Below are 13579 nucleotides of genomic sequence, written 5' to 3' on the forward strand. Positions count from 1 at the left end.
AGGGCACTCTGGAGAGAATCGCGTTCCCGCGCCCCCTCCCCGCCGGGAGTGGGGCTCTGCGTGGGCGGGAAAGGCCCCCCTCCTTGGGTGACTGCCCCCCACTGGCCGGGACCGAGGAGGAGGGGGGCGGTGCTGACAACCAAGGCGGGCGGGTAGGGGAGGGACGGGGCGGGGAGCCCGGGGCTAGCGCCGAACCCGGCGCCAAGCGCCGAGAGCGCTGACGGGCACAGAGCGGAGCGCCAAGCGCCGGCTAGAAGCTTTGGCGCCCGGCCCGGGGGCGATCGGCCCGTAGCGCCCCCGGGTCTGTTTCCAGGGCGCCATGGCCCCACCGAGGCCGGGTGCACCCTCGGGGCCCCGGGCGCGTCGGCTCTCCCGAAGCTGAGTAGGGTGCAGCGTGGAGAAGAGGCCAGGGCCCCCTGGTGTGCAGGTGGCGGCTGGCGACATGGAGCCCCCGGCCGTCCCCTCGGAGAGGAGCCTGTCTCTGTCTCTGCCCGGGCCCCGGGAGGGCCAGGCCACCCTGAAGCCGCCTCCCCAGCACCTGTGGCGGCAGCCGCGAACTCCAATCCGTATCCAGCAACGCGGTTACTCGGACAGCGCGGAGCACGCAGAGCCCGAGCGGCCACCTCACCGGCCCATAGAGCGCGCCAACGCTGTGGACACCAGCGACCGGCCCGGCTTGCGCACGTCCCGCATGTCCTGGCCCTCGTCCTTCCACAGCACCGGCAGCGGCGGCGCGGGCGGAGGCAGCTGCAGGCGGTAAGACTCCCGGCGGCGGACCCGCGCGGAGCCGACAGGCGCGCAGGAATGATGCGACTCGCCCGGCTGACTGCAGGGGGCACTGTGACGCGGCTGGGGGTCAGTGCGACTGGTGGGGGTGGGAGAGTTCTGCTGCGGGGGCATCCCGGACCCTGCCCCTGGTAGTGCACTACACCCGAGGCTTTCTACTGAAGCCGATCCTGTGTCAACCTAGGGGGCACCATGCTGCGTGCGGTATTAACAGGGTCTGGGTTGAGGGTCACAGCTTTAGGGGGTCTGTATCCCTAATTGGTGACAGTGACGGACAGTGGTTAGGCTGGGTACCACTTCAAGGGACTTTCCTGGAAGCATTGTACTGAAAGCTAGATTAACTGTGTTTGGGGGTGTCCTAGGGGGCACTCTTTAGGGGGCATCTGCTAGGACCAGTTGCCTCCAGGCTGAGGGCGTTCAGGGGGACTCTTCTAACAGTGGAGGACTATATGGGATGGGGAGCATTTATGGACTCGTTCTGCAGCAGCTGGAGTCAGAAATCCAGAGGGGGCCTCTTTGGGGAGTACTGTGTTGGGGGGCTGTGTGCTGGATGGAGCCCCCTTCTCAGGGCAGGAGAGAGTTAGTTTAGGGTTCAGTAGCTGCAGAGGAAGGAGCAGTGCCCAGGGGGTGCACAGTCCCAGCACAGGGTGAAGGAATCCTTGCCTCCCCAGATGACAGTGTTAGTGAGGGGGTGTGTTGGGCTGGCTCTGGCTGTATCCTTTCACTGACCTGACATTGCTCCAGCTGGTGGGGTATGACCAGCTGTGGCCACCTTGGCTGAGTACTCTGCCTGGGCTTCTGAGGTCTGTGATTGTAACCTGGGCACTGTGTGTGCTCCCAGGACAGTGATTTTGTGACTGTGCTTCTGGGACAGTGACTGTGCTACTGGAATACTGTGACTGTGTGGCTGTAGGTGCTCCCAGGGTGTTGTGATTGTGTTACTGACTGTGTGTGTTGTTGGGATGCTGTGATTGAGACACACAGTGTGTCTGCTCCTAATACAGTGATCATGACAGTGACTGTGTGTGCTACTGGGACAGTGATTGTGGCCATGGGAATTCCTGGGATGTAGTGATGGTGGCACTTCAATGTGCACACTCCCAGGACAATGATTGTGTCAGCAAGACCGTTCTCTCTGAGGAACTGAGATTAAGACGTTGTGATGTGCTCTCTGCTGCCTGTGTGCCCCATGTCTGAGAATCAGTTCTCTGACTTTTGGGAGTGTTCCCATCTGCCTGGTGTTCTGTCCTCTACCCACCTGGTGTTCCCATGGTGCTTGAGGTTTGACTCTGTGCGCTCTGGTGACGTGTGACTGACAGCTTTGACTGTGTGCTTTGCCTGCCCTCCATGGGTACCCCTGTACTTGGAACATCACTAAGATTTCAGCCTCTCACTCCTGGAATTCACAAGGGAGGCCCTTTCAGGCTGTTACCTTACTATTCTAGCTCTCGGGACCTCCAACAGGCACCACAGCCCCCCAGGCCACCTCCACCTACCTCATTTGGGACACACCCAGCCCCAGAATCCCTTCCCCCACCAGGAATTGAATGTCATAGGCTCCTCACACACAGCCTGCTCTTTCCCAAGGGGAACTGGAGAGGAGCTGAAGGAAAACAAAGCTGGAATCAACAGGAAATGCCAAGACCAAGGGCAGCACGCCAGGCCACTGTCCTAAGAGACCAGGGAGGGGATGGGGTGCAGTAAGAACTGGACCCTAACCCCTTTTAAGGCCCCCGGGACTCCCCCTAGCCTGGTCTCTAGGGTACGGACCCTCGGGGGACAGTGGCTGAGTGGTAATAATCATCATTATCTTAGTGGCATCTCTCTCATAATGGCTTGCTCTCAGGCTCCATGTGGGGGAGTTTTTTCATAAGTTCTCATCCCTAGTGCCTTTTGAGATATTCCTGCTGGACAGATAGGGAAATTGAGGCTCAGAGTGGCAAAGAACCTTCTTCTTTTTAAAAAATATGTTTTTATTGATTTCAGAGGGAGGAAGGGACAGGGAGAGATAGAAACATCAATGATGAGAGAGAGTCATTGATTGGCTGCCTCCTGCACGCTCCCCACTGGGGATCGAGCCTGCAACCCCGGGCATGTGCCCTGACCAGGAATCAAACCATGACCTCCTGGTTCATAGGTCGAGGCTCAAGCACTGAACCACTCTGGCCAGGTAAAGACCCTTCTTCTTGCCCTATTTCACACAACCAGGAAATGACAGAGCTGAAATTCCAACACAGGTCTGTCTGATGCTTGTGTGATGCTTGCCCTCTCTGAGCCTGTTTCCCCATTTGTAAAGTGAGGCTGTCGTCAGCACTGCCCTACGGGGGTCGGTTTGAGAGTTCTGTGAGATTGGGGACATGTGTAAAGGACTTAACACAGTGAGTGCTCTGTATCTAGTTACTCAGGAACCTGGATTCTGAAGTGGAGGTGGGGCTGCATAGACCCTGCCCCTCCTGGACTGGAAGAAAAAACAGGAACCTCAACCACATCCCTCAGGGGCTCAGGTTTCTGTTTCACTGTGGCCTGTGTAGCCTCCAGGAGCTGTGGCAAGAGGGAGGGCATTGGTGCCAGCGTCCTTCCCCCACTACCAGGCAGAGGGAGGAAGGGGGAACTGAGAGCCCTCCAATGGGAACCTCGCTTTTTAGAATGGGCATTCTGCCAGCCCAGTTCTCCAGAAAGGGGGTTTTACCGGTGCACACACAGGAGGTTCCACTGCTTCCCACGTTGGAGTTCATGCAGCCACCAAAACAGGGGGTCCAGAGAGCCCTCCAGACTTGAATCACAGGAACACCCCAGAGAGAGGGCATTGTCCCCATCCTAGATGGTATCCGCGCCCCACGTTCCCCTCTGGACCTGGCGACGTATGAGCCTGCGCTCCTGGCGCCCTGCAGGGCTGAGTCATGGCACCAACACGATCTGTCAGGCAGATGGAGCTTGAGGAAGAGAAGGACTCTGGTGGTTAGATTGGGGGGGGAGACTTGCCTTAATTAGGAGTGGAGCCAATGTATTGACTTCCCACTGCTCCGCTTTGGACCCTCAAACACTCCCCACTGAGGGGGTCGCTGCCTGGTCCCAGGAGGGGGTGGAGGCAGCAGGACTAGGGTCTCTCTCTGGCGGGTGGTCTCTATGTCCATTTGGGTCCTTGCCTCCCCTGATCTGGCGCTCCGTGTTCCTGAATGTGTACTGAGCGCGTGTCTCCGCGCGCCCCCTGCTGGACGACGAAAAAGGCACAGGCTAAGTGTGCGCTCGGAGCCCGGACCTGCCTCCGGGACTCGTCCTCGAAGAGCAAAGTCGCCGCCGCCGCCACTGCCGCGGTGCCCCGTATTATTATTTCATGCTTATTGAGCGCCTCGGAATGTGGGCGCCAAGCCGGCCGACCGCAGGCTTCGGGTGAGGTCTGCGCCTTCCCCGGGTGCGCTGGGACCAGGCCGCCACCCTATCCTCCACCCCGCCGCCGAGCGCGTGGGTTACCGCCGCCTGGCGGATGGAGAGGAACTTGGTGGAAAAGTTGAGAACGCATAGTTTGCCCTTGCCCATGCCCACGTCGGGGCCTCCAAACACCAACGTGTATTTTAACCCCCAGCATCTTTGGCTTTCCAGTCCTGCCGAGGAAACAGAGACGAAGTGGCTTGCCCAAGGTCACATAGCCAGTAGGGGAAGAACTGGGGTTAAAAACTAGGTCTCCTCGGCTCCAGACCAGTTGGTGAGATTAAGATTGCGTCCCTACCCATTTATTCTGTGTGACCTGGGGCTAGCGATCAGGCCTCCGTGTGCCTCAGTTTCCTTATCAGTAAACCGGCTGAATAAGACCCGCTGTGAAGACTGACATCAGGTCTGGGCGATCAGGAGCTGGTGTTTTGAGAACTGCACTTCCTCAAAATGACTTCAACAGAGAGAAAGGGGGTATCCTCGACATCACAAACCCAGGCCCTGGCTGCCAGGATGCCCCCCTCTTTCACCAGTAACAGATTGACTGCAAGTTCCTCTGAGGTGCAGGAAACCAGGGCTTTGGGTCTAGGGAAGCCACAGACTGGCAGGGCGAGGACAGAGTTTGGGGGGCATGTGGGCCCACTGTTTTCACTCCTGAGTAAAAGCTCAAATCCAGCCTTTGCCCTTGACTTGTTGTGTGACCTTGGGAAAGGACTTTACCATCTGAACCTCAGTTTCCTCATCTGTAACAGGGCTATTCATTCCACATTGAGGATCTTCAGGCTGTGGCATAAGATATGAGACAGATCCAGTCTCTGCCTCCAGGAGTTCTCAGCTTAGTGGGTGAGGGAGAAATAGCAAGTAAAGGGAGAAGGGTAATTCCAGGTGGTGACACATGGGACAATGAAGAAAAGAGGGGCCCTGGGGATAGGGAAGGCCTCTCTAAGGAGATGACATTTGAGCAGATGCCTAAATGAAATGAGAGGGGATGGTATGTGGGTGTCTAAAGGATGAGGGTGATAAGCAGAGGGAACAGCCAGTGCAAAGTTCCTGAGGTGGGAGTGTGCCTGATATGTTGGAAGAAAAGTAAGGAGGCAAGTGTGGCCAGGGCAGAGTGTGCAAGGGGTGAATGAGGGAGAATGAGGCAGGAAGGTGATGGGACAGCTCCTGTAGGGCCTTGTAAGTCATGGTTAAGGTTGGTTTTAGGCTTCAGTTTACTTCTGACCTCCTAAGAAAGGACAAAGTTCACTGGGCTGGAAGGAAACTGAACCATGAAGGGACTACTGGCTAAAATCCCAGTTCCTGAATTCAGCCAGGCAACTGAATTTATAACCCAGGTCTATTCCTTCCAATCTGGGTGATCCTGATCAAGTCACTTCTCCTCTCTGGGCCTTGGCTTTCCCATCTCTGAAATGGGCCTGTAAGGAACTTATTCTCAAAGTTTGATGAGAGAGTTCAGCAAAACAATTCTAGGAAGCCTAAGGGCAGGTAAGTGTGAATGTCCTTCCTTTCTCTTGTACTTGGACCAAGGGATCCTGGTGGCCAGTGATGAGTCTTAATGGGTTTAGAACAGAAGTTCTCACTGGAAAGCAATTCTGTCCTCCCCAGGGGACATGTGGCAATGGCTGGGGACATTTTAGTTGTCATGACTGAGGGGGTGCTACTGTCATCTAATTGGTAGAGGCTAGGAATTCTGCTACTGCTACAAGCACACAGGACTACTCCCAGGACAAAAGATTATCAGGCGTCAAATGTCAATAGTGCCCAGGTTGGGAAACCTTGCATTCCCAATGAGGTGGTATCACCTTCATGGGTGCAAAATTTGGTTCTTGGGGTGGGTGTGTAAAAAAAAAAAAAGTACAGCCCTGGCTAGTGTGGCTAAGTGGTTAGAGTGTCAACCTGTGCACTGGAGGGTCGAGGATTCAATTCCCAGTCAAGGGCATGTACCTGGGTTGCAGGTTCCATCCCCACCCCTGGTCAGGGTGCAGGAGGCAACTAATCCATGTGTCTCTCTCACATCGATGTTTTTCTTTCTCCTCTCTCTCCCCTTCCCATTCCTTCCACTCTCTCTCTCAAAGAAAAAATTATGTATAATGTCCCATATACACACAGTACATAAACAAATATACAGTATATCTGTGGTATTAACATTTCATGGAGGAGGTGATGGGGGGATGTCTAAAAAGGCTACTCCTTAGGGAAGCAGTAATAAAATACAGTATGACAAACATTGGTCTAGAGCCTGGCTCAGCCGCTCACTGTCTGTGTGACTTTGAGCAGGTTGTGTCGCCCCAACATTCAGTTTTCCTACCTGTAAAATGGGGACAATAGTAGTATCACTTTGCAGGTGTTTTGTGAGGATTAAACGAGATCATAGAGGCGTTGAATCTCAGGAAGCGTTCTGAAGGTTTGTTGCTATGAGTGTCATCATCATCATCTGAATCCTCTGGTAGTACAGTGGCTGGCACATTATAAGTTCTTCATAAATGTTTTGTCAAATAATAATCATCATAACTAACATTCAGTGAACGCTTACTGCGTCCAGACACTTTTTGAGGCTTTACATGTCCATCCATGAGATGTGTAGCATTACACCCATTTACAAGTGGGAGAAATGAAGCTTGGTGAAATGAAGTGAATGTCCCAAGGTCAAATGACTAAGTGCCAGAAGCCAGACGTAAGCCTGGGCCATCGACCCTGGGCTCCACAATAGTGGAGCCAACATGTAGAAAGTTATTTACAGAGTTGGTAGCTTAAAATAGAGATTCGCCCACTTTTCTTATTTAAAACAAGCTTCTCCCCTTTCCTAATCCCTAAAAACCCCAGACCGGTTGGAGTAAACGCCAGAATTATAACCAGCTGGCTGACTTTGTTCAAGGGTGTTCACCTCTCTGAATCTCAGTTTCCTCATCTGTGAAAGGGGGTAATGTGCCCCCCAGAGTTACAGTGGTTGGGCATGCAGAGCCACCATGCTGGGGTGGGGAGCAGAAAGTCTCCATGCCTGTGTACTACTATGTCTGCATGGGAGTCAGCACTGAGGGGAGGTTGGGTTCTTGGGGCCACCTCATAAACCGTGGGGGCCCTAATTCTAAGGGGTGCCTCGGAGATTCTAAAGAATGTCTTGGGGCCGTGAGCACACTCAGATCTCCTAGGGGTGTCTAAGAGTTGTAAGGTATGTTTCATAAACTATGGGGGGTATTCTGGGGGCTTATGAGTGCATCTTGGATTCAGGGAGTAGCCTAGAGTTGTAGAACTGTCTTAGGAGTTGTGGAGGAATCTAGTTGTGCCCCTGAGGTTTACACGGCACCCCAGGATTTTGGTGGCATCTCTATGTTATCAGAGTATCCCCTGAGTCTGAAGGCATTCCTGAGATTATGTTGGGGTCTCTGCATTTGTGGGAGCATCTTAAGGATGCTGTGGAGCCACTCAGGGGTTGGGGGACCTCTGAGGGACCATGGAAGCATTCCTAGGGTCTGTGAGGGACCCTAGACTTTGAGAGCCCTCATACCCATGTCTGTGAGAATGGTTTGTGGCTGTGGGGGATTCCAGTGGTACTCTGGGGGTCTTTGCATGACTCAGAGATGGTAGAAGTGTTCTAGGGGATACGGGGAACATCTGAGGAACTGTAGCAGTGGTCCTGGGATCTAGGTGAAGGGGTTTCTCTTGGGTTCTCAAAGCACCATTGTCATTTGTAGGTGCATCCTGGGATTCTTGGGGTGCTCCTGAGGTTTGTGGGGATGTCTCAGTAACAATGAGGACACTACTAGGGGACATCTGAGGAGCTTTGGGAGTGTCCTGGGGTCTATGGGGGCCTCTCAGAACCCAGGGATTTGGAGGATATCCTTAGGTTGCATGGGGGCATCTCAGGGATATTGGGGCACTCTCTGGGATTGTGGAGACCGCTTAGGGACTTTGGGGATGCCCCTGAGGTCTGTGGGGCCTCAACACCACAGGGGTTTGTGAGAGCACCCCAGAGATTTGGGGGGCCTGCCAGGTATTTGTAGAGACGCTTCAGGAGATTGTGAGGACTTCAGAGGGACTGCGTGGGCGGAGGCCCTGGAGTCTGTGGGGTGTCCCCCTGCAGCCCTGCGGGCGTCCCAGTCCCGCCCCGCCCCAGGGGCGGCCCCAGCGCGAAGCCGGAAGGGCCAGGGCGGCCAGGCGGGGTGGGGCCCGTGGGCCCCAGGGCTGGGCGGCCGGCCTGCGTGGGCCACGCTGGGAGGGCGGCGCTGCTCCCCAGCGCCCACTGAGGCCGGGCCGCCCGCGCCCCTGAGGCCATGGCGCGGCCGCGCCGCCTGGGCCGCATCCCGGAGCTGCAGCTGGCAGCCTTCCCGGCGGCGGTGGCGGTCGCAGAGGACGAGACGTTCCTGCCCCAGCCCGTGGCCCGGCGCGCGCCCTGCTGGCCACGCTCGCCGCCCTCCTCGCCCGTCTTCTTCGCCAGCCCGTCCCCAACTTTCCACAGACGCCTTCGGCTTCTCCGCAGCTTCCAGGATTTCGGACGCCAGGCGTGGGCTGGGTAAGTGCGCCCAGGTGGCTGTGGGTTCGAGTCTCCTCTGGCCACCTGGAGCGCGTCGGTGTCTGGAGTTCTTGGCTGGCTCTGCCCAGCCTCACTTTTTCTCTTCCGTCACAAGGCAGCGATAAAAATCATCCCTGCCCGCCTGGGTTGCTGTGGAGACATCTGATAGGGCATACAGTAGGCACTCAATAAACGCTATGTTCCTCCCACATCCTGTGCAAACCTGAGTCTGCGGTCAGGCTTTGGGGGAACGAGGCCAACCTGCCACCCAGAGTGATCTGAGGACGCGTCTTCAGTTCTGTCGGCCTCAGTCTGACCTGTGAAATGGGCACGCGATACACTCGCGGTTGCTTTGCCATCAGGCTCGCTGGTCACCGCGTGCACCTGGCAGCGAGCGCAAATGTGAATTCCCTTCCTGGCCATACCTGGGTGGGCTGCAGGGGCTGGTGGCCACATCTGATCTGGCTTCCCACTGTCCCTTTATCCTGGAAACGGAGGTTGGCAGCCCCGAGGTGGGCACTGGCTGGAGCTGGGGGTCCTCGGGAGCCGAGAGATCTTCTCCGGGGTCTTTACCCCTACTCTCCTTACGCATTTGTTTAGAAACAGAGTCCGGAGACACAGACTGGGAGAGGGCACTGCGGGGGACAAGACGTGGATCCGGCGGAAGAGATGGGGGCAGGGAGAGAAGAGGTTGAGGGTCGGGGCCTTTGAGAGCCCCTTGTGGGGCCAGGAGGGAGTAGGGGCCGAGGATAAGTTCCTCTCTCCGGTTTCTCTCAATGTCTCTGTCTCCGCTTCTCTCTGTCTCTCCTGCCTCTGTTCCGCCCCCCAGCTCCACCTCCCGGGCATCCGTTGTCCCTCCCCCTGGTTTTTGTCACCGGACCCCGCGGGCTCGGGCATCTCGTCCCTCCGGGAGCGCACCGCGGTCAGAGACTTCCACGGGCTCAGCTCGACGTCAGGATGGGGAGGAGGTGAAGGCGGGGCCAGAGGCGGGGGCGGGGTGGGGGGCGGTGGGCCCGGAGCCTGGGAAACCAGAGCCTGGGGAACTCACCCCCCACCCAGGCCCGGGGGAAGGTAGGCAGGCGGGAAGTGTGCGCAGAATTCTGCAGGGCCCACAGGAGGCGGCAGGCGAGGAGCCCAGCCCCGGCTCTGCGGACCTGAGGACACCCGAACGCCCATGGCCTGGGAAGTCACCGGGAGGGCGGGTGTGAAGGCGGCGCCGGCGCCGCCGCGGGCAGCCGCAGACACCTCGGGCCTGGCTGGCAGTGTCTGCTACACCGCCGTGCGCGCCGCCGTCCCCATGCGCGCCCGGAGGGCGCTTGGCACCCATGCGCTGCAGTGCAGCCCGCCGGGCAGGCCCCGGCCCCCTGCCCTAGCTCTGCCCTTCGCGGGCCCTGAATCCCTGGTCCACTTCTCCTTCACCGACGAGGACACCTGTTGGCACTCTCCAGGCAGATCTGTCAGGTGGGTGGCTCGAGGCCAGTCTCTTCCTTTTCCACCAGAGGGCTCTGGCTGTGCTGGTGGGGGTGCACAGTCCGCCTTGGGGAGTCTCCAAAGTGATTTTCAGGATCTGCCTGGAGCCCCCACCTGTTTCCCTGGTTCTAAATGTCTGGGTGCTTCTGAGGGCTTCCTGTAGGTGGTGGCTCTGAAAATGGGCACTTGGTTCTGCCCTGTTACTGCCTACTCAAGATGGGATCCCTTTACCCTCTTTGTGCCCCTAAACCTGGGCTTTTGGCACTCACCCTGGCAGCAAGTATGAGTGTCCAGCGTCACCTGGGCTCCACTCCCAGGCCATGGGACTCCAGCCAGGTCCCTCAGGCCTTACCCTTCCTCCCTCCTTGCTGCTGCTGCCAGGCTGAAAACCAAGCTGGGGCGGGTGTGGGGAGGAGGTTCCTGCTGGAACTCCTGGGCGCTAGTTAGAATCTGCTGGACAGTGGTGGGGCAGAGAAGTGGCCTTTAAGTTCTCAGAATTCTTGGGGTACTCCAGCAATGTTCTTGGTCCCCTCCGGCAACCCCTTCAGATACCTGAGCACACATATGCTCCCCAACAAGGACATACATACTCTACAGACACAGCCACACATGACACAGACACGCCCACACACAGGGCAATTGGGGTTGACCTGTGACCACGGTGACACAGAGACCACAGAAACCCTAGCCTTCTACAGCCTTGTATAGACTACACTGCCTGCAGGAACACACTCTCACTGCAACACATACCCAGGCCTGATTCCCACCTGCTCCTGTGGCTGTACACAGGAGCATACCTTATACCCACTCAGGAGTCAGAGACAGTCTCGGCACATGTGTGCCACACACAGGTACATCTTCACAAACCCACAGGACTAAAACACACAGATCCACACAGGCATTGTGAACACCCAAACCCCACTCACACACACAGATGCATAAATCTACACTGACAACCTGCATGCACATGGGTGCCCCTGAACACACACCCCTGACTCACACATGCACAGACCCCCCTCCTACACTTAACCCCACTAACAGCTGTGTCACTGGCACCACGCGCCTGCCTGGCAGATACACACCAGCGCCTGCCCTTAACCTCCGTGTGACCTTCACAAAGCAAATGCCAGGCCTTTACAGAAAGGCTGCCTGGCACCTCCTACAACGGAGTCAATTGGAGTGGGGCAGAGCCTGGGGAGATGCCAGGCTGCCCGGGGGAACACAGACACCCAGTGATTTAACTTGTAGCCTTGCAGCCTGGTTCTCGGGGTTCGCATCCTTGCTCTACCACTAGCCACACTGTTCATCCTTCCTGTGTCTCAGTTTCTCTCTCTCTCTCTCTGGAAAATGGGGATGAGTGCATGTCCAGGCATAGCACAATGCCAAGCATGTGGCTACTTTCATTGTTGTTATGACTTTTACCAACCAGGACATGTCCCCTTTCATTGCCACACCCCTCACCCCAACTTGTTTGTTTCCCATTAGCTCTTGCAGCAGAACTCTCTGAAGCTTAGATCTGCCCCTGGGCTGCAGTCCTCCAGAGGCCCAATTTGACGCCCAGCTGGACAGGACTAGAGGCCCCAGAGGGGTGGAGGCAGGTAGCAACTTCACCTGAGAATGCCACCAAGTGCTCAGCCTATTAAGCAGGTCATTTCCCTTCTGATGGAGTGTCTGGGCATGTGGCTGTGATGTCAGGGCCTGTTGGCTGTCCTTGACTCTAGTTTGTGGCTTTGGGTCCCATTGGGACATCTCTGTTGCAGCCTTTAGCCTGATTTTGGGTCACTCTGAGCAGCAGCAGGCCAGGGAGGGGTGACTCCCCATAGCCTGGGGGTTCAATTCTAGGGAGTAGCTGAGACCCCCTCATGCTCAGGCTGCAATTCAGCAGGCCTAATGTCCTCCCATCTGCCTGCCACAGCCTAGGGGACATAGCTCCTGGAAGCACAAACAGTGGGGCCCCAGGGAGCCTCTTCTCATCCCTGCCTCTGGGCTCCTGCTTACAGTGAGTTGAGTCTTCTGGGGCTTCAGTATCTACTGGAGATGCTAGTTGGTTGCCCTCTGAGGCTGGGGTCTCACCTACCCTAATCTGCACTTCAGTTCTTGGGGCAGGGAGGGGTCCTCTCTACATAGATATGCTCTGCCCCGCTTCACAGTGGCACTCAGCAGAGCCAAAAATCCAGGCTGAGCCTTGGGAGACAGGACATGATTTTCAGGCAACGAGGCTACCAACCCCTTGCCACCCCTCTGTGCCTGTCTTTTCATTGAACCAACTCACAGAGTTGGTGGGAGACATACTGGGTTCATGTGTATAAAGCACTTGATGCTACAGCAAGTACACAGTGTCTTGTTATTATAACTATACACCTACAAGGATTTAACCTGGCACCCAGTACACAGCAGGTGCTCAATAAGTGGTCATTATTATCAAAGGCTCAAGCTCATGATTAAGTATTCCATCTTAAGAACGTGTTTTTAAAATTTCTTTAAAAGATTAACATATATTAAACTCACTCTTTTTATTATATATCTGTGAAGTTATATATTTGTGAAGTTTTTTTCACAAACTTTATTTACTTATTTCTTTATTTTTATTTAAAAATTTTGATGTTGACATTATTGCTGGTGTCCCCCCTTTTCCCTCTTTGCCCCCTCTAGGCCCCCCTCCCTTGGCCTTCCCCAAACTATTGTTCATGTTCATGGGGTATGCATATATGTTCTTTAGCTAATCCCGTCACCGTCTTTGTCCAGTCACCCCACACCCCTCCCCTCAGGCATAGGCCAGTCTGTTCCATGTATCCATGCTTCTGGTTCCATTTTGTTCATCATTTATTTTATTCATCAGATTGCACATATTAGTGGTATATATGGTATTTGTCTTTCTCTGACTGGCTTATTTTGCTTAGCATAATACTCTCCAGGTCCATCCATGCTGTCACAAAGGGTAAGAGTTCCTTCTTTTTTACAACCATGTAGTAGTCCGTTGTGTAAATGTCCCACAGCTTTTTTATCTACTCATCTGCTGATGGGCACTTGGGCTGTTTCCAGATCTTGGCTATTGTAAATAATGCTGCTATAAACATAGGGGTGCATATATTCTTTGTGATTGGTGTTTTGGGATTGAAGTTTTTTTTATTGTGGTAAAATATAAATAACATAAAATTTCCCATTTTAACCATTTATGAGTGTACAATTCAGTAGCATTAAGTACACTCACATTGTTGTGCATCCATGACCACCATCCATCCCCAGAACTTTTTCATCTTCCCAAACTGAAACTCTGTCCCCATTAAACACCCACTCCCTTTTCCCTTCCCCAAGCCCTAGCACTCACCGTTCTAATTGCTGTCTCTATGAATCTGACTCCTCTAGGGACCTCATATGAGT

At 55.2% G+C, this 13579-nt stretch overlaps 1 protein-coding gene across 1 annotated transcript in view; it reads left to right on the forward strand.

Annotated features, from left to right (window-relative positions):
* The first annotated feature begins 442 nt into the window (after positions 1-442).
* Positions 443-13579, forward strand: part of PDE4A (phosphodiesterase 4A) — a 40934-nt gene continuing 27797 nt past the window's right edge. The window contains exons 1-3 of the mRNA XM_087816021.1: positions 443-756; positions 4404-4410; positions 10155-10189. Of these exons, the coding sequence (XP_087672147.1) occupies positions 443-756; positions 4404-4410; positions 10155-10189 (356 nt within the window). The remainder of the gene's footprint in view (positions 757-4403; positions 4411-10154; positions 10190-13579) is intronic.

Source organism: Miniopterus natalensis, chromosome 4, assembly GCF_054644295.1.
Source record: "Miniopterus natalensis isolate mMinNat1 chromosome 4, mMinNat1.hap1, whole genome shotgun sequence".
Taxonomy (NCBI): Eukaryota; Metazoa; Chordata; class Mammalia; order Chiroptera; family Miniopteridae; genus Miniopterus; species Miniopterus natalensis.